This window comes from Ailuropoda melanoleuca, chromosome 14 (genome assembly GCF_002007445.2).
Source record: "Ailuropoda melanoleuca isolate Jingjing chromosome 14, ASM200744v2, whole genome shotgun sequence".
NCBI classification, from domain to species: Eukaryota; Metazoa; Chordata; class Mammalia; order Carnivora; family Ursidae; genus Ailuropoda; species Ailuropoda melanoleuca.
Genome location: NC_048231.1, coordinates 100,737,538 through 100,761,222, shown reverse-complemented (window position 1 = coordinate 100,761,222; position 23,685 = coordinate 100,737,538). Strand labels below are relative to the sequence as shown.

The following is a 23,685-nucleotide window of genomic DNA, read 5'->3' as shown; positions in this document are numbered from 1 at the left end:
CTTAATTACATCCAATTTGTCTTCTTCTTAAAAAGAAATACTCAGCATTGCATCTAGATAATGAAATGGTGATGTTCAGTAAGCCCTTCCACCAAGCGAGGCTGCTGTAGCTGTGCTCATTGCTATTTCCACACTAAAATAGTCAGAGATGGGGCGCCTGGCTGGCTCAGCCAGTGAAACGTCCGACTCTTGATTTCGGCTCAGGTCACGATCTCAGGGTTGTGAGCTCGAGTCCCGCATCGGGCTCTGTGCTCAGTGGGGAGTCTGCTTAAGATTCTCTCGCTCCTCTGTCTCTCTTTCTCTCCCTCTCTCTCTCCCTCTCTTAAAAAAAAAAAAATAGTTCAGAGACAAAAAGCCATGAAAATAGTTTCTTCTATGTAGTCAGTTTTTAAAAAGCCAATATGAAGCTATATTTGATCTTCTGATAGCAACAGAAAACCTCCTTCCAGAAATAAGTAGACTCTTGATGTTGGGAGCCATGCGTGTGAGGTGGGAACCATACTCTGAACTGTGAGCATTGCTTCCTTGGCCGCCATGGTATTGTGAGTAAACCTTACCCTTAACTTGAGTTTCTCCCAGATAGTTTTAGGAAATAAGGAGGCCCGTTTTTATAGAGGCAAGAGTTTCTGACAGTGCATATCGAATTTCTAAGTAGAACAAGTCCTCCACAAACTAGTAGAATGTGTCTTTTTCCGCCATAGTAAGAGAGCCAAGGAAATGATGCTGAGGTAATTTCTGAGAATATCACAAATTGGATTGCACCTGAAGACCATGGCACTAAAGGTTAGCTCTCCACTAATAAACACACCTCTTAGAGCCTTCTGCTTTCTGGGATACTCAGGTTCGTACCCTGGCCAGAGTTAACCTGTTTTCTTTTTTTTTTTTTTAAGATTTTATTTATTTGAGAGAGAGAAAGAGAGCGGGGGGAGGGGTAGAGGGAGACCGACAACTAGACACGGTGCTGAGCATGGAGCCTGACACGGGGCTCGCTCCCAGCACCCCGAGATCATGACCTGAGCCCAAATCAAGAGTCAGACCCTTAATCAACTGAACCACCCAGGTGCCCCCAGAGTTAACCTTTTGCTCAAGAACAGTAATCAATTGAAAGTATCTGTTGAATATTTACTATAAGCCTAGAAATATTAAACCATAGAAGAGATTAAAAATGAACATTTTTAAGAGGCATGCCCTTAGCCTCAAAGAACATGTGGGGAAAGATGATAAGCATATGCTAAGTGCTAAGCTCTTTTTAAAATTATAAGTATAATAGGATTTAAGAAAAAGATAATTTTCTTGGTAGCTTGGAATAATATTTCAAAACTGCACAGATAATACAGTGCAGATGTGATTTGGATACTACGGTGGAGAACGGATCCTGCAGGACAGAGACGGGAGGAACGGTACTGGGCTTCTGAGCCACAGATATCTGGAATGTGCAGAGGGTCACGGGAAATAGTGTCAGTGTGTAGAATGTGTCCGGACATCCTTGAAAGCACAATAAGAACATAGCTTGCTTTGGGAGGCGGGAAGGTGCCATTTTATCTTTTCAGCAGGAGATAGAAATAAGAATCATTAATGAGCCACTGCCTATCTGTATTTACCTGAGAGAAATATCCAGACATACAACAGCAAGAACATTCAGACCCGATATAAGCGGTTATGCATTTCTTTCTTAGCCATTGCAAGATTTGCTTGTTTACTTTTGTTTGTCATTTGCATTAGCAATTCCGTAAATTCTGGCAAAAGTAAGAAGAAAAAGATGGAATAGTACTTGGAATGATAAGAATTTTAAAAGCGAGATGATTAACTGGCACATTTTCCTCATTGTTTGATGTAAAGAAGCATGTCAGGAATGTGATTCATTGAAAGTCCTGAATTACCTGTACGTTCATTACCAGTCAAGCCACCAATATTTAACCATAGCTGATACTGGCACATTGATTTGTAGTTTATAAGACACCGTCACCACCACAAAGCAGCAGAACTAAAAACAAAATCCCATTTGGAGAATTCGGAATTCAAGTTTCAGTGCTCTTACCAATATTCTCTTGTATTTCATTCAGTTACAGAATGCCATGTCATTTTTATTTATATAGTTAAAATTTTAAAAACTAACCCACCCTACTTAATAGTAACTGTAGCAATTTTTCTAACTCATTCTGGAAGGGCAGTAAATATCTATGCTCTCCTAAAGGTATTTCTTACTTGATGGATAACTGTATTTTCAGAACCACCACAATCTATTAGGCCATATGTATATTTTACGTTTTTTTTTTTTAAATATTTTATTTATTTATTCGACAGAGTTAGAGACAGCCAGCGAGAGAGGGAACACAAGCAGGGGGAGTAGGAGAGGAAGAAGCAGGCTTAGCAGAGGAGCCTGATGTGGGGCCTCGATCCCATAACGCTGGGATCACGCCCTGAGCCGAAGGCAGACGCTTAACCGCTGTGCCACCCAGGCGCCCCTACGTTTTTTTTACTAAGGCATTTTGCAGCCACTCCATTTACAGAAAGCTCCTTCTTATTCTGTGTACACATTTTGACAGCATTCATTATCTGCTTAACGGACCGTATCGGTTCTGCAAAAGACATTATGGTGGACTACAGAACTTTTAATTTCGTTCCTTACTAAAGAGCAGATTTTTGCAATCATGTATCAAATCATTAAATTTTACATTATAAAAGGCTTATATGATGATTAACAAGTTACTAGCCCACTTTAAACATGTACTTTCTTTTCAAAATGACTACTGTGTATTTTCTACTCTACAATATGTTTGTTTGTTTTTTCAAAATGACCACTGCATATTTTTAAATCTTTAGCCAGGGGCCTAAAGTCAAACCAAGCAAAGGGAAGAAGGAACTATTCTGGGAAGGGGGAGGGAAGGGTGTGGAGGGAAGGGTGTGGTGAGTCAGAAGGAATCACTTTGCTTGAGTTAGCTGTATCTTTGCCGTATTTTTTATTTTCAAGACTTGAGTGTTTTTGTTTTGTTTTGTTGTTATTGTTGTTTTTAGGATTTCTCTAGGCGAGTTAAAATATACTAAGTTGCCTTATGCAAATTATTTGCCTGACATTTTTGGTTAATATAGCAAATACATTTAAAGAAGGTAACTTTCTAAAATACCCAGGATTTATAGTCTTGAAGGTAAAGAAGTCATTACCGCATTACTGCCATTTACATAGTACTGATCGTTAATAAATCTCTACTCATCGATTAACCACTGTAAACCATGTGTTTTATATCAAATATGTTCTTCTAGAATTCTATCCTTTAAAGGGTTTTAGAGCTATTATTGAGGGAAAAAAATGAAACACTAAAATCACATTTTATAAGGTAGGTGGGGTCATTTTAAAGGTAAAAACAAAAGTTAGCTTTCAAGCATGATCTATCAACTATCATCCTTAATGCAGTATTACTCTAGAGACTGACTAAACATCCTATTACTCAGATAATGAAAGAAATGTAAATTTACCTAATATTGAAGTCATATCTAACACTATACTTTGCTATATTAAACTCTTCACTATTTCTCACATCTGTGTATTGGGGACCTTCCGTGGGGTCTTACCTTTCCTCCCAGTGCCTTGAATGTATATTGTGATCTGGAGATCACGGACCACTGTACCTAAAGTTACTAGGATGTGTGGAATACGTTTGAATACATGCAAAGTAGGCCAATTTCATCACCGTATTTATGCTAAATGTTGATGAGAATAATATGTATTTTTCTTATGTTGTTCAGGATTAGTTTTCCCTTGTTCTGAATTTCCGTGACGTTCGTTGTTTTGTCCTTATGCTTCAACAATGCTGTAGCGATTTGTTTAACATATACTTTCTTCGTTAGTATTTTGTAAGCTCGTACTTTACAAAATTATTTCAGTGTTAATTGAGACTTCTTGCACAGTACAACTAAATTTGTGCAGACAGAATTTCAGTGTAAAGCATAGTGTCATGCACGTAGTAGGCACTGCATTTTTGTTAAATCAATGCATCGAGTCAAAAAAAAAAAAAAGAACCCTAATAGATAATGTACTTCATTTTAATGCTGGCAACCCTCCTGTGCCATTTTTATAAACTGAGCACATCTAGAGAAGTGCCAGCTCTGTTAGCAACACAAGAAATAATTACCACAATGGCAACACTTCTGAGAATGGAATGCTGGGTCATTTATCTCGATTTGATGGAAAATTATCATTCTAGCCTTTTTGTTTTTAGGTTTGTAATATGAGTAATCTACCACCGAACATCAGGTCTAACTTTTTTCGTTTTTCTTTTCTTCTTATTTTTAGCTCCCTGTGAAGGCAATACCTTCTTCTGCCATAGTAACATGTGTATTAACAATACACTGGTTTGCAATGGGCTCCAGAACTGTGTGTATCCTTGGGACGAGAATCATTGTAAAGGTAATGATCAGACCTAAAAATTTGCCAAAATCCTCTGCCTGTAGAGGGGGAAGAAGTTTATTACAGTGTGGAGATGTATCAGACGGACTTAAAAATTGACGTGTACTGGGGCTTTGTCGAGCCTCGTGTGTATTTTGTAATTCATGTGTAAACATCTTTCTTTGCTTTTGCCAGAAGTTTCCTCATTCTTTAATGTGTAGTAGAGAATCTTTAACGCTCAAATGCTCATTAAAGACATCTTATTAGAGCCTGCAGAGCCATGGAGAGGAAATGAAGCTTTTAGTGCGGTGTGTTTTTCTTCTCAGACCTGGTTTCCTTCGTCCGTGCTTGCCCCTCTCATTTATTCCAGTCTGTCCTCATTGGACTGTGTGCATGCATTCTAGAGGAAAAGTGCATTGAAGGAACGTTTGTGAGTTCAGGTACTTTCAGCCACTTAACCTGACTTCGGTTTTGCTACCAAAATGCTTTTCTTCCTTTCCAATGAAAATAGCTTCCAATGCCCCCGCTCCCTTCTTTTGCCTGTACACAAAGGTTTGTTTACACAGGTAGCAATCCGTGGCCCAGTTATGAATGTTGCGTGTTTTAGTTAAGTTGAAAAATGCCAGGCATATTCTCTTATTCAGATTCAATATTAACTGATTTGCAGAGGGAAAGGAACAGGCAATTAACTCTTTCATGCTTAAAGTCCAGTATTGTCTATTAAAATGTCTCCTGGGGCCAGAAGCCGAGAGGCATCGCTACAGTAGCCATGGCTCATGGTCAAGGAGTAAGGCATTTGCAGCCTCGATTATTTTGATGGTGGGAGTAGGTGATTATTCAAGGAATCGCTTCTGAACGGATGGGAGATTAAGTAATTTGTGTAATAGAATCTTAAGTCGGCACCATTAATGATCGGTAGTCATAAGCTTTATTTGCGCAATGGGATTTGTTCCCACCTATATAAGGATCGTTTGACATGAAAGAGGAGTGAAGAGAGTGTGAATGGATCAATATGCTTTGATGAGCTTCCATGTTTATCTTCTCCAGACGGCAAGACCACTATTTTGATTTCTAATTCAGTTTCTTTTGAGAGGGGAACACACCTTTACCATTTCGATCTTTGTGACAGACTCACCTCAGAGATACTGCGGGTTCAGTTCCAGACCACCACAATAGAGCTAATATCGCGATAAAGCGAGTCAAGTGAATTTTTAGGCTTCCTAGCAGATACGAAAGTTGTTTACACTATACCGTAGTCTGTTAAGGGTTTGATAGCAGAATGTCCTTATAAGCAATGTATTATATAGCTTAATTTTAAAAGTACTGCTAAAATGTGCTAACCATCATGAACCCTTTCAGCAAGTCAAAATCTCTGGTCACAGGGCAAATATCGTAATAATGAAAAAGTTTGGAATACTGCAGGAATTAGCTGAATGTGACACAGAGACACAAAGTCAGCAAATGCTGTTGGAAAAAGGGTGCTGATAGACTTGCTTGGTGCGGGGTTGCCACAAGCCTTCAGTTGTTAAAAAACACAGTATCTGTGAAGTGCAACAAGGTGACAATAAAGTGAGGTCTGTCTGTAGCATGGAGTTCGTTCCATGGACTAATGTATGGTGTACCCAAAAAATGCCCCATGTGCCCTTGAAAAGAATGCATGTTGCCATTGTTAGATGGGTTTTTCTAGGGATATAGGTTTACAGCATTGTTCAAGTCTTCTATTTCTGTTTTCATTTTTTACCATATTTTATCTATTTTCAAAAGTATCTGTTGAATTCTCCAACTACTATGGTTGAATTTTCTGCTTCTTTTTTCACTTCTGTAAATTTTCATTTTATGTGTTCTTGAACATAGTTGTTAGGTCCATGTATGTTTAAAATTGTTGTATTTTCCTGATGGCTTGACCCTCTTGTTGGTCATTATAAAACTGTCTTCTTATTTTTAATAACCTTTTGCTTTATTTTGTCCAATGTTAGCACATCCACTCCAGCTTTCTTCTAAATGGACTTTGTATGTTCAATCTTTTTCCATCCTTTTGTTTTCAGGCCATTTGTATCTTTGAATATAGAGTATGTCTTCTGTAGACAGTGTAGACTTGGATCTTATTTTTCGATCCAGTCTGAAAATATTTGCCTTTTCCTTGGATTGTTTAATCCACTCATATTTAATGCTGATATTGATGTATAGTTGGATGTATATCTGACACTTTCCTTCTTTTCCCCCCTATGTCTCATGTATCTTTGTTCCTCTTTTCTTCCTTTATTGGTCTCTTCTGCACTGAGTCAATACATTCTAGTGTAACATTTTAATTCCTTTAGTGATTTTTAATGTATTTTTTAAGTTATTTTCTTAACGGTTATTTTAGGGCTTACAACATACAGCTTAACTTCTCGAAATATATTTCAGATTTATACTAATTTAATCTCAATGACGTTGTTTTAATATAGCTCTCTTCTCTCTTTTTACCTGTTTCTTTTGTACATATTATTTTTATATATGTTATAAATCCAAGAATAATACATTGCTGTCATTATTACTTTATATAATTTTAGAGCAAGTGTATATTCATGTAGCTCATTATATAACCCTCCTTCTTTACCATTTCTGATTCTCTTCCTTTGTTTTTGTGGATTCACATTCCCAACTGATGTCACTTCCTTATTCCAGGACAGATTTGCTCCTGCCTAATTCACTTGCATTGTTAATACCAAATATATAATATTTCTTTAAGTTATAGGCCCAACAGTACAATTTTATACATATGATATTACTCTTTTAAAAAGTTAAGAGAAGAATGCAGAAGAAATATGCAACTATACAGTCCTTTTTAATTATGTATAAAATTGCCTTTATTGGCAATATTTATTCGCCTCCTTAATTTACTGTCTATTTAATTTTTTCATTTGGGTTTGAATTACTGTCTGAAGTCACTTACTTTCAATCCCAAGAATTTCTTCTAATATTTCTTTTAAGGCATTTATTTCAGCATTCAATTATCTTTATTTTTGTTTGTCTGGAAATGTCTATTTTATCCCCATTTTTGAAAGTTAGTCATGCTGGATATTAAGTGTTTGATCAACGGTTTTTGTTTTGGTTTTTTTGCCTGCAGCATTTTGAATATGTCATGGCTGTGTCTTTGGGCCTTCAACATTTCTGATGATAAATCAGCTGTTAATCTGATTGGGGTTCCTTTCTATGTGGGGAGTTATGTTTCTCTTGCTGCTTTCAAGATTTTCTCTTGCAACATTTTTAATCTTATATGTCAGAGTGTGGGTATCATTTCGTTTATCTAACTTGGAATTTGTTGAAATTCTTGGATGTGAATTTGTTCATCAAGTTTGGGAAGTTTTCACCTTTTATTTATTTGAATATTTTTCTGTTATTTTCTCTCCTTATACTCTCAGTCATTATGTTGGTGTTGTTGATGGTTTGCCTCATTTTTCTGAGGCTCTGTTCATTTTCCTGCATCTTTTCATCTTAGTCTTCTTCAGATTGCATAACTTTCCTTCATCTCTCTACAAGTTTGCTCTTACTTTCCTCTTCCAGCTAAAATGGACTGCTGAGTCACTCAAATGAATGTTTTCTTTCAGCGACTGTGCCATTCAACTCCAGATTTTTCACTCCTTTGTAATTTTTGTTTCTTCGTTGCTGTTCTGCATGTGATGAGGCCTTATCCTCCTATTTTTCTTTACTTCTTTAACCATTGTTTCCTTTAGTTCCTTGAACATATTTATAACAGCTTTGAAGTCATTGTCAGCTAAGTCTGATGTCTGGCCCTCTCCAAGGCTTTTTCCCCTTGTGTATGAATTGCATTCTCCTGTTTGTTTACATGCCTTGTCATATTTGCTGGAAACTCCATGTTAGATGGTGTATTGTAGCAATTCTCGATACTGATTCCTCCCTCCCCAGGGCTTGTTGCTGCTATTGTGTTCTTGTTTATGTGTTTGTAAGGGTAGACTTGACTGGCCTGTTTCAGTGATGTCTGTCCCTGATGTTGCTGCATGGAGACCATGCTGTGGGCAAGCATACGGTAGCCTTAGATGGCGCTCTCTGACCAGCCTTTCCCTTTTCTGTTTATCTGTTTGTCTTTGTTGGTATCACACCCAGCTGTTAGTCTCCACTAATTAATGAACAATTGTTCTGTCATTTTGGACAGTTCCCAGGAGTATAAGTTGTTCCGAGGTCTGATCCAATGAAATTCAATTCCACTGGGGGTTAGTCTTTGAGTCCAGCCTTTGTGGTTTGTTCTGAACTAGGAAGGCTCTCTTTACCTGTTATTTTCCTGGTGTTTTATGTTAAACTTCTACCTGTTCTAAGGTCTGGCTCGTTGCTACTGAGGAACTTGGCAGTCTCCTCTTAATCACTTACCAAAAAATGTCTGTTGTTTTGGAATTTCCTTAGGCTTGAACTTTTCCACACTGTTCCAAAAAATGTAACTTTCTTTGGGGAAAGCTACAGTGCTCTCTGCTCTTGTGGTCTGCCTCCCTTCTTGGGCAAAATATCTGCATTACTGCTCTGGGTGTTGAAAGGAGGCAGGGATAGTGACTGACTTCTCTCAGAGTAACACCACTACCTTATGAATAGGGTCCTGGAGGAGGCTGGTAACCTCTGGTCTTCTCAGCTTGCCTCTCCAGGCAGATTGACTCTGTGGGTGAGCTTGGGCAAGTGTGATCTGAGACACGCGTTCTCAGCCTGCTGCACCTGGTCTGGGAGGAGGAATGGAGCACTTGATAACTCGGCCTCTCCCGCCTGGAATAGAGTACCTACCCACACTGTGGATTCAGGGGATGGTGAGAAATGCTTGTGGTTTGCTCCATTTAGGGAGGTACTGTAGCTGTAGGTGGGGAATGTTAGGGAGAGGAAGCCCTATGCCATCCTCTGAAACGTCCCTAAGTAAGCTTCCATCAAATTTGCAAACAAATTTGCATGGCGGGGGGGGGGTGGTGTAACAGCTTTAAAGGACAGACTCTCACTGTCCTCAAAGAAATTTAGTAAATTTACTTGAATAAGTGTACTTCCATTTTCTGTTTCCATTAGGACACTTTCCAGAAACTATATATATTTGTTAATCGTTTTTACCAGTTGTGGTTGTTTCATTGGGAAAAAGGCCCACAAATGGACTCATGCCACCATTCCAGAAGTGTCTGTCATGGTATCAGAATATTGGTATTACTGTGAGTTCAGTTATTTATGTCAGGAATAAATTCAAAACAGTATAGGTAGGGTCGTGTTCCCACTAGTGGAGTTTTAGATCTTTTCTTATACCTATGAGGAGAAAAATAATTTACTGCTTTTAACATTGCTCATTTATTTCCCAGCGTCATGCTAAAGGTCTTGTAAGACCTTCTTCAAACATATGTTGAAAGTAGGGATGCTGGGCAATGAGAGGTCTGTCTCTAAGGCTGGAAGATCGGGCCCTTGTGAAAAGGGAAACTTCTTGTTTATTTTTAAAGATTTGTTCATGTTACTTTAAGCCTGTAAAAATTCTCTGCTCAGTGTACTCCTTTCTACGTGCTTTGACTATGATATTAATGCGAGGTGGATTGTTTCTTGTTTTGTTTGTTGTTTTCACTCTCCTCAACCTGTAGAGAAGAGGAAAGCCAGCCTGCTGGACCAGCTCACCAACACCAGTGGGACTGTCATTGGCGTGACTTCCTGCATTGTGATCATCCTTATTATCATTTCTGTCATTGTGCAGATCAAACAGCCTCGTAAAAAATATGTGCAAAGGAAATCGGACTTTGACCAGACAGTTTTCCAGGAGGTGTTCGAACCTCCCCATTATGAGTTATGTACTCTGAGAGGGACAGGAGCTACCGCTGACTTTGCCGACGTGGCAGAAGACTTTGAGAACTATCATAAACTGCGGAGATCCTCTTCCAAGTGTGTTCACGACCATCACTGTGGGTCACAAGTGTCCAGTACGAAAGGCAGCCGCAGTAACCTCAGCACAAGAGATGCTTCTGTCTTGACAGAAATGCCCCCCCAGCCCGTCAAGCCCCTCATCCCACCCATGAACAGAAGAAATATCCTCGTCATGAAACACAACTACTCGCAAGATGCCTCCGATGCCTGTGACATCGACGAGATCGAGGAGGTGCCCACGACGAGCCACAGGCTGTCCCGACATGACAAAGCCGTCCAGCGGTCAGTACCAATAGATTTTTTGATGACACCTATAACTTGAGGACAGAAATGCCTCCAGAACATTGTGTTCTCTTTGATCTTCATAGTTCAGTTTCTCTTTTTATTAGTGATTTAAACCATAGTGTCTCAATTTTTTCCTCTCCCTTTTCCTTTTCAGTGCTATCCATACCCTTCCTAAATCCTATTTCTTTTTTTTTTTTTAAAGATTTTATTTATTTATTCGACAGAGATAGAGACAGCCAGCCAGAGAGGGAACACAAGCAGGGGGAGTGGGAGAGGAGAAGCAGGCTCCTAGTGGAGGAGCCTGATGTGGGGCTCGATCCCATAACACCGGGATCATGCCCTGAGCTGAAGGCAGACGCTTAACCGCTGTGCCACCCAGGCGCCCCTAAATCCTATTTCTATACTGAAGTGTTTGTGTGTGAGCACACACAGACCAAAGATATTTCATTTATTCCTACACACATATAGTATTTAATTCTACAAAAATGATGGCTTTAAATTATATTATAAATTTGTATTGCTAATTGGCTTCCACATAGTCATGAATTTTGTTCTCACCAATCCTTAATATGTTTTCAGATATGAAATGATATTTGGAAATAACTGCCTTACCAAGATATTTAACCCATCTCGTTGAATAATTTTAATGTAAAAATAACCTATTTTGCAATATAATGTATTATATTTTTTGTATGAAAATGAAAATACTGAAATCCCTTTTTCCACATATCACATAATACTTACATTACGAATTGCATATAATAGTATGGTATGCTAAAAGACAAAACATTTATATTTAAATGTAGAAAAATAGTAGAAACGTTTGATTCATTTTCCTTTTAACATAAAGATAATATTGTCTGTATCGTATTATTGGCCCTAAAATTGGTAAAAATTTTAGGGAAAAAAATTGAATTTAGAAAAAAAAATCTATTTTAAATCCCCCAATCCAAAATACATAGGTTTTGTTTTGCATGTTTACTAGCATCTAGTTTGTTTTATAAATGGACATACTTTCCCAATTCATTATGCATCCTCAGAACCTAAAATATTTTTAGTTGATTTATTATTTTTGCATGCTGTTGGAAAAAAATCTATTTCCACAGTTTAATGAATTTTTAGGAATGCTTTTAAGTAAGTATTTGTATGCATATTTATTTTTTGTGCAAATATTACTTTGTTGAATGAAATAGCCATAACATTCCAGGTTCTGCCTCATTGGGTCTCTAAGCAAACATGAATCTGAATACAACACAACTAGGGTCTAAAAAGAAAATTCAAGGTAAGCGAATGCCCTTGGTTCCTTCTCCCACCTTGTTGTATTCTGTTTTGTTTTGTTTTGTTGCAATTGTCTTGTAGATTTTTTTAGGGAATGTGCTATTTATTCATTATCTCTTGAGATAAGTGTTTCATAATATTTCATAGTCAGAAATATACTGGATTCAATGCTGATGGAGTGATGACTTATATAGTATACATATCTTTAAAATAAATGTTCATATTCTTACCATCAGGCATTGTACTAGAACGTTATTTTAAAAAGGATGTTAAATTAACAAGTAAAATTTTACATGTTTTAAGGTTAAAATACAAAAAACTAGTAAACTCTTTTCAAAAATATCAGAAGAAATGCAAGTTTTTCATAACAAAAACAATCGAATATTGTCTCAATATAACTGAAGTCAACATATAAAGCTGGTTAATTTTCTTATTTAATTTGGCAATATTCTACTCAGACTCATACACTAAGTATTTGGTGGTACTTATACAATCTGTGCACTCTTTATTTTTGCATGAATATGTAGCTTCTTTCATCAAAGTTAAATTCAGCATGTTATGCCAAATTCTATGATATCAAATTTGAATGCTTAACAAGGTAAAATGTTCCATAAATACTAGCTGTCTGTGTGTACATCTATTTTGTGGTCAAATACCATAAGAGCTTTACTTTTAACACTTGATAATCTCTATCTATATAAGACTAATTTGTCTTCAATTAAATTTGCTTGACAGCTAAACTCTTCAAAATACTTCAAGCCTATCAACTATTCTTGAATTAGGTGAATGCATTTCCATGCTCTATATTATCTTGATAAATTGGTGTATTTGTATGTGTTTTTCATTGGGAGAAAATGTTTTAACTGTGTTTTATTTTCAGAGAAGAACTATTTATACAAACATGGGGACTGTGAAACGAAAATTCTATAGTGAATTGTGAAAAGTGGACATATTTCTAAATTCATTCCACTGCCTTTATCCAAACTTAAGAATTACAGACATTTGTTATTCCTTCGGCAAGACATCCCCGCTGCACAATGATATGTTCATTTCGTAATTTGGTTGCTGGCCACCAAGTGCTCCTTAGTTTTTAAATACATTTTGAGATTTACTGGAAACTTGAAGAAGAAATTAGTTCCTGATTAAGACGATCCCAATTTTTCTTTTTATTGTTAGTTTCGCTTTGTTTCTATGTTGTTTTATGTCCTTGTTATAAAATTGTACGTTGCGTGATATGTGAACAATATGATTTTGGATGAACTTTGTGTTCCATGTACATTGTTTTCATTAGATAGACTGCTTGAGAATAGTGCGTTCCTGAGGGATTTTGAACATGCTACATTTAAGAAGTGAAAATAAGGACCATGGAAGCTCCAGCTAGAGGTTTTCTGGACTATAAACAACTATTGTTGTATTATCATTAAATGCAGCCAAGAGTCATGGGTAAAAATAACTAGATTGCAATAAGAAACATCTCTCTCTCTCTCTTTTTTTTTTTTTTTTTTTGGTTTTTCCCAAATTTCCCCAATTTCCTTTTTGTTTTCTATCAACGAAAGATAACTAAGTTTCAGAAAGAGTTTTTGAAATCAGGTGTTTTACCATTCACGCCCTTCAACAGAAATGTTTTTTGATTAAGCACTTAGCAATATGACTGAATTGACAGTTTGAGAAAATACCCTGCATGTCAGTACTGGCTATTTGAGTTGGAAAAATATCCTTTTTATTAGACACATTGTACAAAGCATGCATTCTTGAATACTGCTGTTACGCTTCTATTGCTTTGTGTCATATGCTTGCCACTTGTAACTTTTTATATAAAGATATATAAAAATGTATAATAATTTCCTAATTTGAGTTAAGAAAAATGTTTTCTTCTATTAGAGTGATAAAAAAACGACTTACATAAGTGCACACTTTATATCAACTCTTTCTACCTATTAGGCTCTAGGATGTCTTTTAGTGTTGAGGCTTACTTCTCTAAATTTGATCTCTCAAATTTTATGGAATATGTTCTCCTTTTAGAATAGGAAAATCTTTTTAAATGCTTTAAAATCACAGGACCTTTTATGACCCAAATTATGCCATTCGGAGTTGTTCTCATACTCAGGCACACACATAATACCCGAAAGCTTACCGATCATGATGTGTTTAATATAAATAAAGTGAAATCATATATTTAATTGCTACTCAATCATATACACACTCTCTAAAGTTTGATTTAATAAATGGGTACTTTTTAAATATTCAGTGTGTATTCTTAGAAAATAAATTCTAAAAATCAGAATTACTACAAATCCTCTTACTAACATCTCCAAAACTGTTGACTTCTACAGAAGCCTGTCCTTCAAATAGTAAAGTAGTCTGGTCCATCACAGTTAAAACTTTGTGACTCAAGCAGGCTTTATAAACCCATAGGTGAATAACTTGCATACATCTCTGTTAGGAATTCAATTTCATATATGCTACAAAAACAAATAAATGGAGAAGAAAATAAAATTTTATGATAGAAACATTAAAGAATTATCATAGCAATTCTGAATAACCTATATTGAAAAAATGTCAATATGTGTAATCACTTCCATGAATGTGATAAACTGATGAATAGAAAAAATATATATTGAACATGATAAAGAAAGATTATTTCTATTGTTTTGCTACAGATTTAAACATACCTCTTATGTCATAATTTAGTCTTTAGGATTTGACTTGACTGAATTATTTAATCGCATGCCAACTCTTATGCCCTTTAATTCAAATTTAATGCCTCCACATATTATTTTTGAAGTAATCAGTCATATTTTACTTTCCCTTTTTAGAAAACTTCATAGGACCCTTTACAATTTTAATGAATAATCTCAAAAAAGTATGATATTCATGTCAAGACTTATTTATAACAGCAAAAAAAAAAAAAGGAAAATAAATTGTGACCCACTTTGCCGTTCACTTGCCCTATAGCTGTCCAAAGGCAGTTCTCCCTAAATATGCACAATGCTTCTGATCTGCTGGTTTATTGCTTAAAAGATATTTGCACCAGAAACCCGCTAATGAAACAACAACAACAAAAAAATCCAACCACACTAAGTAAAGTACTAAAGATGAATTTCTTATGAATATTTAGTACACAACAGCTCCATGGAAAAATAAAAGTATTTCAAATGAAGACTAGGTCTCCTCAGTGGTCATACTAAAAATATTTAACAATGGTCATTGACTGATCAGAAGTGAAGGGAGTGATGCTGTGGAGGCAGGGACCTGGGGCTTCCTGTTGTCCCTCGAAATAGCTCTAGATGCTGGGTCTTGAAAGTATGGGACTCCACGATATCTGGGAGGCCCCTGGAGGAGGCCCTTTAAAAGCCAGGACTGAAATGTATTCGTATATTAAAAACTCCTATTTACTGGCACATCAGATCCCATCACCTGAGTATCAACCTTTGGTTTACATTCAAATGGGGAGATACATTGTAGTTAAGGAATGAGATGTTTTAAGACGTTTAAGATGTTTCAGGATGTTTCAAATCAAGTTATTTTAACAAATAATTATATTTTTTTGATAAAGTGAATTCAAATGTGACTTACACAAGTGCTTTATTAATTCCACAAGATGTTCTCCAAAAGCATAATTACACACTGTGTTCGTTAATTTGAAAATAGCTGTTTTCCTTTTATTTCTTTATTTTTGAATTCACTTTCAAAAACTGGGAGACATATCACGAGTCTATGCAACACCTGTGAAACCCTGCTTTCAGCCTCTTACTTTTGTCCAAGTACATTTCAGTTGCCTAATTGAGGATTGGTGTGCTGATTTGGAAATACGATTTTTTTGTACCTAATTTTATATATATGCACTTTCTATGCATCATATTGCAAAAACTAGACATATGTAATATTAATTTTCCAGAATTCACTTTCATTTGGTCAGATAATTAAAATGTGGCTATAAACGTAACTGGAGATAAATGTCTTTAGACTTTTAAAGAACAATACACATTGTGGAAATGTTGGCTTTTCTGTTTTACATAATTTTTTTCCACTAAAAATACTTAAATAGGTCTGACACCATAAGCTGTCATTTCTGGTGTTTAATAAAGTTAGGTCTTTGACAAAAACTGAATGAATATTCACGTAAGCTGTTGCATCAGCTTCTTCATTTTTTCCCTTAAGAATTTGGGTTTTCTTCAAATTTGATAGCTTAAAAAAAATCCCACAAATGGATTTTCTTCGACCTCTGAATATCATAATAAATGACAAAGTATGATACTGGTTCCTGTTACCTTAATTAAAGTAATGGCAAATAATTTATTGATGTTTTGGTGGTAAAATAAATAATAGCATTTATTACGAAGTTTGTATATTTTAATGATGAAAATGAGTCCTGTCAGATTCCAGCTCTGGAGGGAGGTTAAATAAATAAAATCTGTAAAAGTCTCTGAATCCTAAACGTATATGATTTGAACAGTGAGTTACAGGTTTTTCCAACTTCACTGAAGTGAGTTACTATCAATTTCATGTCTACTTATTATTCTTTCTTCCCTTTGCTTGTTTCTATCTGTCACACTATGGCACAGAGGGTCCAGCCAACAAATTGTTAGATAGATGAAGAATAGAAGAATCAGGACTTGAATTTATTATAAATCTCTTATTCATTTAGTTAATATTTCCCATTCCTCTCTTAAAGGTTGAAAAAAGTAGCAATTAAAATATATTGTAAAAATAGCCAGAGATATGTTTTTATAAATAATCTTGTTCCATAAAGCTGAGGTCCTTTGTTAACGTAGATTTGTCCTGATTAATTTTATGAATGAGTTGTTTAAATTGTACTGCAGATTTCTTTAACCGACTAATATCACTTGAATAAATCCAACAGTGTCATAGAAATACCAAAGATGGACGACCAATGTCAGACACTCTTAATACTTCATCATTTTTTTTTATTGTGGCCTCTGGTTCTGTACTTCCTCATGCATTAATAAAGAAGTAAATGCCCTCTTAATATGCCTTTAATTCCTCAGAGGTAGGAGTAATAAACTCTACCTGCTTCAGACTTTTGTCATTTATGAGGGACTATGGTTGTATCCAGAAAATTGTTTATTCCTGCACCAGTACGATTACGTAGTTAAACCACTGCTTTCTATTCCTAGTATTGTGCAGTCAGCGTATTCTGGTTTGTCCCCAGCTTCTGCCTCCTCTCCATGGTCTGAGGCATGCCATTTTACCTTGGTCGATCCTTTGAAAAGTTATTTTTTTTGCTCTCCTGATAGTCGCAGATGTGGACCCAAAAGGTAACAGTGAGCAGAAAACACAATGTATAAATTATTTAAAAGAAAACATTTCTATTGTGTCTTATTACAAAATTTGTACTCTTTGGTCACTTTCTCATGAGTTAAGTTTAATCTCCACACAGCCAGTCTTTTTTGATCCTGTACAATCTGTATACTGGGATTCTGCCTAAATGCTTTGGGGATGAAAAAAGGGCAGCATCTACTGGGGAGCATGAATAGGGAGCTTCATAGACAGAGGGTATTTAGAGGAGCTAGATCAGAAAAATGAAGCCCAAAATTATTTGCTAAGTTTTTCACCTTAAAAAGCTACTTAGTTATCTCCTTCATAATCTTGTATGGAAGATAAAATATATTCAATTATCAAGAGAATACAATGCAGATGATTTTTTAAAAGATTTTATTTATTTAATTGAGAGAGAGAGAGAGAGAGAGAGAGTGCAAGCATGTGCAAGTAGGGGAGGAGCAAAGGAGCAGGGAGAGGGAATCCGAAGCTGACTCCGAGCCAAGCCTGGAACCCAACAAAGGCGGGATCCCAGGACCCTGAGTTGGCGACCTGAGCCGAAACCCAAGAGTCAGCCGCTTCACTGACTGAGCCACCCAGGTACCCCCAGATGACGATTTATAGTAAAGAAGTTGGTAGCATAAATACGGGTTACAAATATCATCTCAAGAGAATCAAGAAAGGCTTAATGAAAGTTGTCCTTTTAAGCAGATCTTGAAGGTTGGAGACCATCAAATCGTGGGGCAAGGAGAGATTTTCACCTAGAGAAATTGGAGCAGGGAGTAGCTGGGAGGCTACGTATTTATTTGAGTGAGCTGAAGTGTAGGAGTGGACAAAAGGAGAAATAGTAAATATAGTTGGAAGAGTAGGTTGGCATTTGCATCATGATTTCTGAGCTCATGTAGTTTCATCTAAAGGAATTCATATTTTATTACAAGGAGAATATTTTAATGTTTCTTAGCATGATATGCTTTATGAATTATACTTTAAGTCAAATCCTCTGACAGCAGTATATTTGTTCAATTGAATGAGACTGGAATAAGTAAAGGAAATTAAAACAATAAAACACAAAACACTAAAAAAGAATAGCTGAGTGTCAGCTATCCAGAAATATCTGTTTTGCTTTTCTATTTATTTTCTGCCATATTTTTTTAACTCTCAAGATTATGATTGGCGAACTGACCAACCCATTGAGCCCTATGTGCTAAACACCATTTGGAGTGTTTAAGTGTTCTTAAGTGTTCTTAAGTGTTCACACATTGGAGTGATCAAGTGTTCTATTGGTCATTTTAGCCGTCCTAACACTAATAATAACAATACTTGTTGTTATGGAGGTGGTTGTTGTTAATTCCATTGTACATATGAGGAAATTGAAGAGAGTTTTCTATTAACTTTTCTAAGATTGCATGATGTGGAGTGATGAATTCAGCACCAGCCCTATTCTGCTTAATGCCCGAACCAGCCAGCAGTCCTCACCCATGTGATAAGGCTAATAGTCAACACAGCATTAGTTCGTATTCATAGTAACCCCATGGTTTTGTGTTCCCTTATCTGTAAAGGTATATATTATAGCAACTTCTCCCCACCCTGTAGCATGTAAGGATCAAATGACAATGCATTGGAAGATATTTTTATATCCTATAATACATTTTAAATATGTGGTTTTTCCCAAGTCACGTGTAAACCTCATTTATGATCAACAAGGAACAAGCACAGCATCCATAACGAGCAGTAACGAAGAATGATTCCCAGCCTTCTTGTCTTCACAGTGAAATGACTGACTTCCAGACCCCACTTACTGTTATTCACTGGAACGACGTTTTCTCTGATGCTTATTTTATTGTATTATTTTATTGAACTCTGGAGCTTCTAAGTGACCCCAAAAGCCCTAGTCATCAAGTACACACAGAAATACCAGCACTTGAAAGAAAATCCTGTTTTCAATCCCAGACACTTGTTCCATATAAATTTGCACGATATAATTAGTGGATCAGTGAGCACATAGACAGTTATATAGAAAATTGCAGTCTCCAGGCCTCAATTATGATAGCAAATGTGTTTTAATGCCCTAAAAATAATGCATCCTTTTTGAACAGGAAAAATTCAAATTCAAACTTCAGGTTCACTTCGTACTACGTATGTGCTCTTAAAAATAGCTGTTTGAACCGTCATAGAGCTTAGTCAATGTGGGTCTGTTAAATGAGCAAATGAGTAGAAAAATTACACATGAGAAGTAACTAAATTTCTTTATTTGTCACAGAAGCATGGTCCTGACTTGGTACCTGGCCTATATTTATTTAGCCCTTCCTTCTTAGAAGTTATAGAACTCAGCCGGATTCTAAAGTAAGCCTGAAGAAGTGCTATTTTATAACCAATGTGACAGGCACACCAGCTTTTTTAAAAAAAATAATCAGCAGGTTGTGTTTTCCAAAGAAGCACACACAGAATACAAATGGTAAACAAAAATGGTAAATCTTGAAGCACAAAAACAGGATAACATTTAAATAGAATTGCTTGAAGTACGTTATCAATTCAGTATACTTAGGAACCATGGGGCGTTCATGATTTTTAACTTCTCACATATGCTAACTTTAGGAATGTAAGTATCTTTTTAAAAATATCCCTCTTTAAAAGGCAGCTTTTCCAAGCGGATCATCATTGTTAAGATGTATCCTATGAACACATTTTCCTATAATATATTTGCGCAACTTTCTGAAAGGACAGTCCTTATGTGTTAAAAATGACTGCATCATTAATTGATAATAAAGTATTTTATAAAATGTTAATGCAGTTGGGAGAAAACACTTTCTACTCCCTTTCTTATAGCCAAGTTTTTTCTCCCATTTATTTTGAGACTTTTCTAAAATACGTAGGTATTTTCTTACCAGACGCTTATCCTTTGGTCTCTTGTAAATAAGTTGATTTCCTTAAGGACTGTGCCTGTTGGTGAGATAAACTCTCTCACCTTCAAATTGACGGCTCTGAATGACCAGGCCGGGACTCTGCACGCCGGTCATTGCCTCTGCCAGCTGGTCCCCACTCAGATCTCCTAACGGGGCAGTAGAGGAAGACGGAGCCAGGTGAAGACCTCAGAGACTTACTTGCTGTTTGCTTCCTGCCCCGGTCAGCTTCATCCAAGCATCCTCGCTTGGATTCAACAGCAGCTTCAGCGGCCTTTGGGCCTTGGAGACCACGCCTCTAGCATCCCTCAGATGTACCTGCAGGAGCCAGCATGCCCTGCTCAGACCGCTGAGCCCTGTCCACAGGACCCCTTCTAGATTCTGGTTTAAACCTCAGTTTGTTCCCATTGTTTCCTGAGTCTGAGGGCTGGTCAGCCTTCACATAGCTTATGGTCTTTATTCCCTGTTTGTTTTCCTGGCCTTCCAACCATTGCAACAGATTCCCTTTATAACACTCCCTGTCGATGTATCTGGTATGTTTTCTGTTTTACCGGCTGGAAGATTCTGATGAATTTTAACTGGCATTCTCGTCCTTGCTAAGAGCATTCTAAAATTCTTCCCTGAGATTCTTTTGCTTACCTTATGAAACTGTGCCTACTTAAATTTCAGACGCTGGCTAAATTGTTTCTGAAATATTAGTTCTATAGTACGAACTATTAAAATTTATGTGACTGCAATGCATATGTTGATAATGAACAGGTGTTCCCTTTCATGGGGGTGGGTATTCTCAATTCTTGTTGGGATTTACAAGGATGGGGGGAGAGATATCATTTGTAGCGACATGACATTGAAATGAAAATCATCATGGATCCTCTTTCTAATTTATATTCCTGACCTAGCCAGCTCCAGGCAACTTCTTAATTAATTTATGTGCGCCATAATCAATTTCTGTGGATCTTTAAATTTTACTTTATTCTTCAGGAATAAAGTTTTTGTCAAAATGGTTGGACAGTTTTGGCCTCCTGATGCCTTCAGGAGAGCCTAGAGACCCTGCTCTGGTCTATTAGAAGTTTCAGAGCATTTCCTAGAGACTAATAACTTAAATTTGAACTAATCAGCCACAGAGCTTGGCAAGTTAAAATTTTATAACTTCAGTTTTTCACAGGGAATGACTTTGAATCTAATCACCTGGTGGTAAGAATTTTAATCTCTCTAAGTCAACCACCACCAAACTTTTATCTCAAGGGAACAGGGAGACAGCAAAATGTGGTTGATAGGTGAATGGAGTAATTTTGACTCAGTCTGTGGTCTATTTAAATTGTGATTTTCTACAGTTTGCGATTATACAGGGGAAGAGATTCATTTTTCTGGCTTAATCAGATGAAACCATAACTTATTATGATAAACCCATTTCATTCAAAAAATATTATTGACACTACTTAAATTTAGACTTTTCCCAGAACCCTAACATGTATTTACCCCTGTTTTCCTAGTAAATCTAGCCGACACAGCCATTTCTGAAGGCACAGAAAGAACAGGCTTTATCCCAAAGGAGGGATAACCAGCAAAACAGTAGCTCTGCATTGAAGTGTTAAGAATAAGTAACCGTTGCTCAGTGTTCAGTTTGTGTGAGACACTGTTCTAAGTATTTCACAGGTATTTATACAGTTCATCCTCACAACAACCTTACAAGGTCGCTAGTATTAGCTTTATTTTACGGATGAGAAAAAAGAGGTCCAAAGAAGTTACATATCATTCCCAAGATCATGTAACTAATACATTGTAAGGCCTGAATTTAAACTTTGGAAGTCTGGATAAGGAATCCACAGTCTCTCTCTCTCTCTCTCTATCTTTTTTAAAGATTTTATTTATTTATTTATTTGAGAGAGAGAGACAGAGAGCACAAGTGGGGAGGGACAGAGGGTGAGAAAGAAGCAGACTCCCCACTGAGCAGGGAGCCCGATGCGGGACTCATCCCAAGACCCTGGGATCATGACCTGAGCCAAAGGCAGATGGTTTACCGACTGAGACACCCAATGCCTACGAAATCTATAGTCTTAACCGTGAATCAAATTGCTTCTTATTGATTTCTCACTTATTAATTTTAATGAATGGGAAGGAAAATATTAGTCACTGATTTAAATCCACTCTTTCTAACCTCGTGAGTACTGAGGCAGGAGAGACAAGGATCAGGTGATAGAAATAACATAGTCAATCCTCCTTGAAAGCGTGCTTTAGGAATTCCCATGGGGATACTGGAGAAAAATAATGGAGAATCTTTATCTATGATAAAATTTTAGCACAATGTACCTGGTCTGTCTATGTTGTTTATGGTAAATGAATTTAGAATTTGTGGATTTACGTATGGTACGAGACCTGCTAAAACCTGTTAGAGTTAGCATGTGACTATCTCAGTAATAAATGACAGTGTTTCATAACAAAAATGTGTTTGTGTAAGCAATGCCCTACATGAATCACTTAGGGGGTTCCTGTTCATAAAGTGTGTTGGGGTCCTCCTACTACGCTAATAAAGCACCTAGTGAATTCAGTTTGTACAACCATGCTTCCGCACCTGTCAGATTTAACTCATAATTACCCATAGTCTTTGAATTATTGGTAAATTTTGATTCTGTGTGAGATATGTGATTCTTGTAAGTCTGATTTGAAAGTCTGACTTTTTTGCTTTCTCAAGAAATTTTGTACAGTTAAACTCTTTCGGAATTCCAAGAAGTTCGATGCCAAAGTTGTATGCTCCTTTGGCTTGTGTTGGTGGTTACCACCAGCTCTGTTAATTTATTCAACAAACACACCACAAGCAATAGCAGCTCGCTCAATAAACATTTGTTGCATCCGTGTCGGGTGCATGGAGCCGTTTTAGTCACAAAATGGACAAAAAGATTCACTTTGTGTCCCATAATCTAGGTGAAGGAAACATAAACTAAAGAACAAAGGAAAGCAATACAATAAAAATCATATGGCATGTTGTGACTGTGCCTTGACAAAAAATGGAATAAAATAAGGCTATTAGGAGATGAGAGCATTGAGGTACCGATTTGGCCTTTCATGTGGAAACATTATGGGCAGCATCTCTGTGAATGTGATGTTTGAGCACAATCTTAATGGAGTAAAGTAGTGAGATTGTCAATATCTGAGGGAAGAAATTTTCTGGCGGAAGGAGTGTGCTGGGTGTGCGTGAGAAGACACCGTGGTGGGGACAGAGCAAGAGAGAGACAGTTGGAAGCGGGAGGGCAGTGGGCAGGATTGAGATCAGGTAGGGTTAATCAAGCAATGCTTGCAAATACAAATTTTGTCCGGACTAAAATCGGAAGCCACTGGAGGGTTTTGTCAGAGTGCTGGCACGGTATGGCTCTGCTTTTCCTGCTCTGCTCTTGTCTGCTGTGTTGAGAAGAGTCTGTGAAGGAGTAAGGGGGAAGTCAGTGAGCAGGAGGGAATTCAACGGTGCAGCTGAAGCAAGGGTACAGTCGGGAAAACCGAAGCCACTGTACGTATTCAAGGCATTAAAAATAAAACATATATAGGAATTAAGAGCTTAAATAATAACCTTTGGAAAACCTGAGGAGCAAAGGGCATAGAAGCTTCATGAATGCCCTTAGTCTGATGATGCCTGAAGATTCTTCAATTCTCAAGATTCTCTGGAAAACGCCACAAAACTGTTTGAGTCTGTGGAAGTCG

At 36.9% G+C, this 23,685-nt stretch overlaps 1 protein-coding gene across 7 annotated transcripts in view; it reads left to right on the top strand.

Annotated features, from left to right (window-relative positions):
* NETO1 (neuropilin and tolloid like 1) overlaps positions 1–23,685 on the top strand; it is a 122,385-nt gene that overhangs the window by 94,695 nt on the left and 4,005 nt on the right. For 5 of the 7 annotated variants that reach the window (XM_019801804.2, XM_019801802.2, XM_019801803.2 and 2 more), the window contains exons 8-10: positions 4,292–4,405; positions 9,973–10,531; positions 11,742–11,816. In XM_019801804.2, coding sequence (XP_019657363.2) covers positions 4,292–4,405; positions 9,973–10,531; positions 11,742–11,802 — 734 coding nt within the window. In that variant the 3' untranslated portion in view covers positions 11,803–11,816. Of the gene's footprint in view, positions 1–4,291; positions 4,406–9,972; positions 10,532–11,741; positions 11,817–12,547; positions 12,595–12,692; positions 13,982–23,685 lie in introns of those variants that run through there. The other 2 variants (XM_019801805.2, XM_019801806.2) reach the window with 2 other exon arrangements.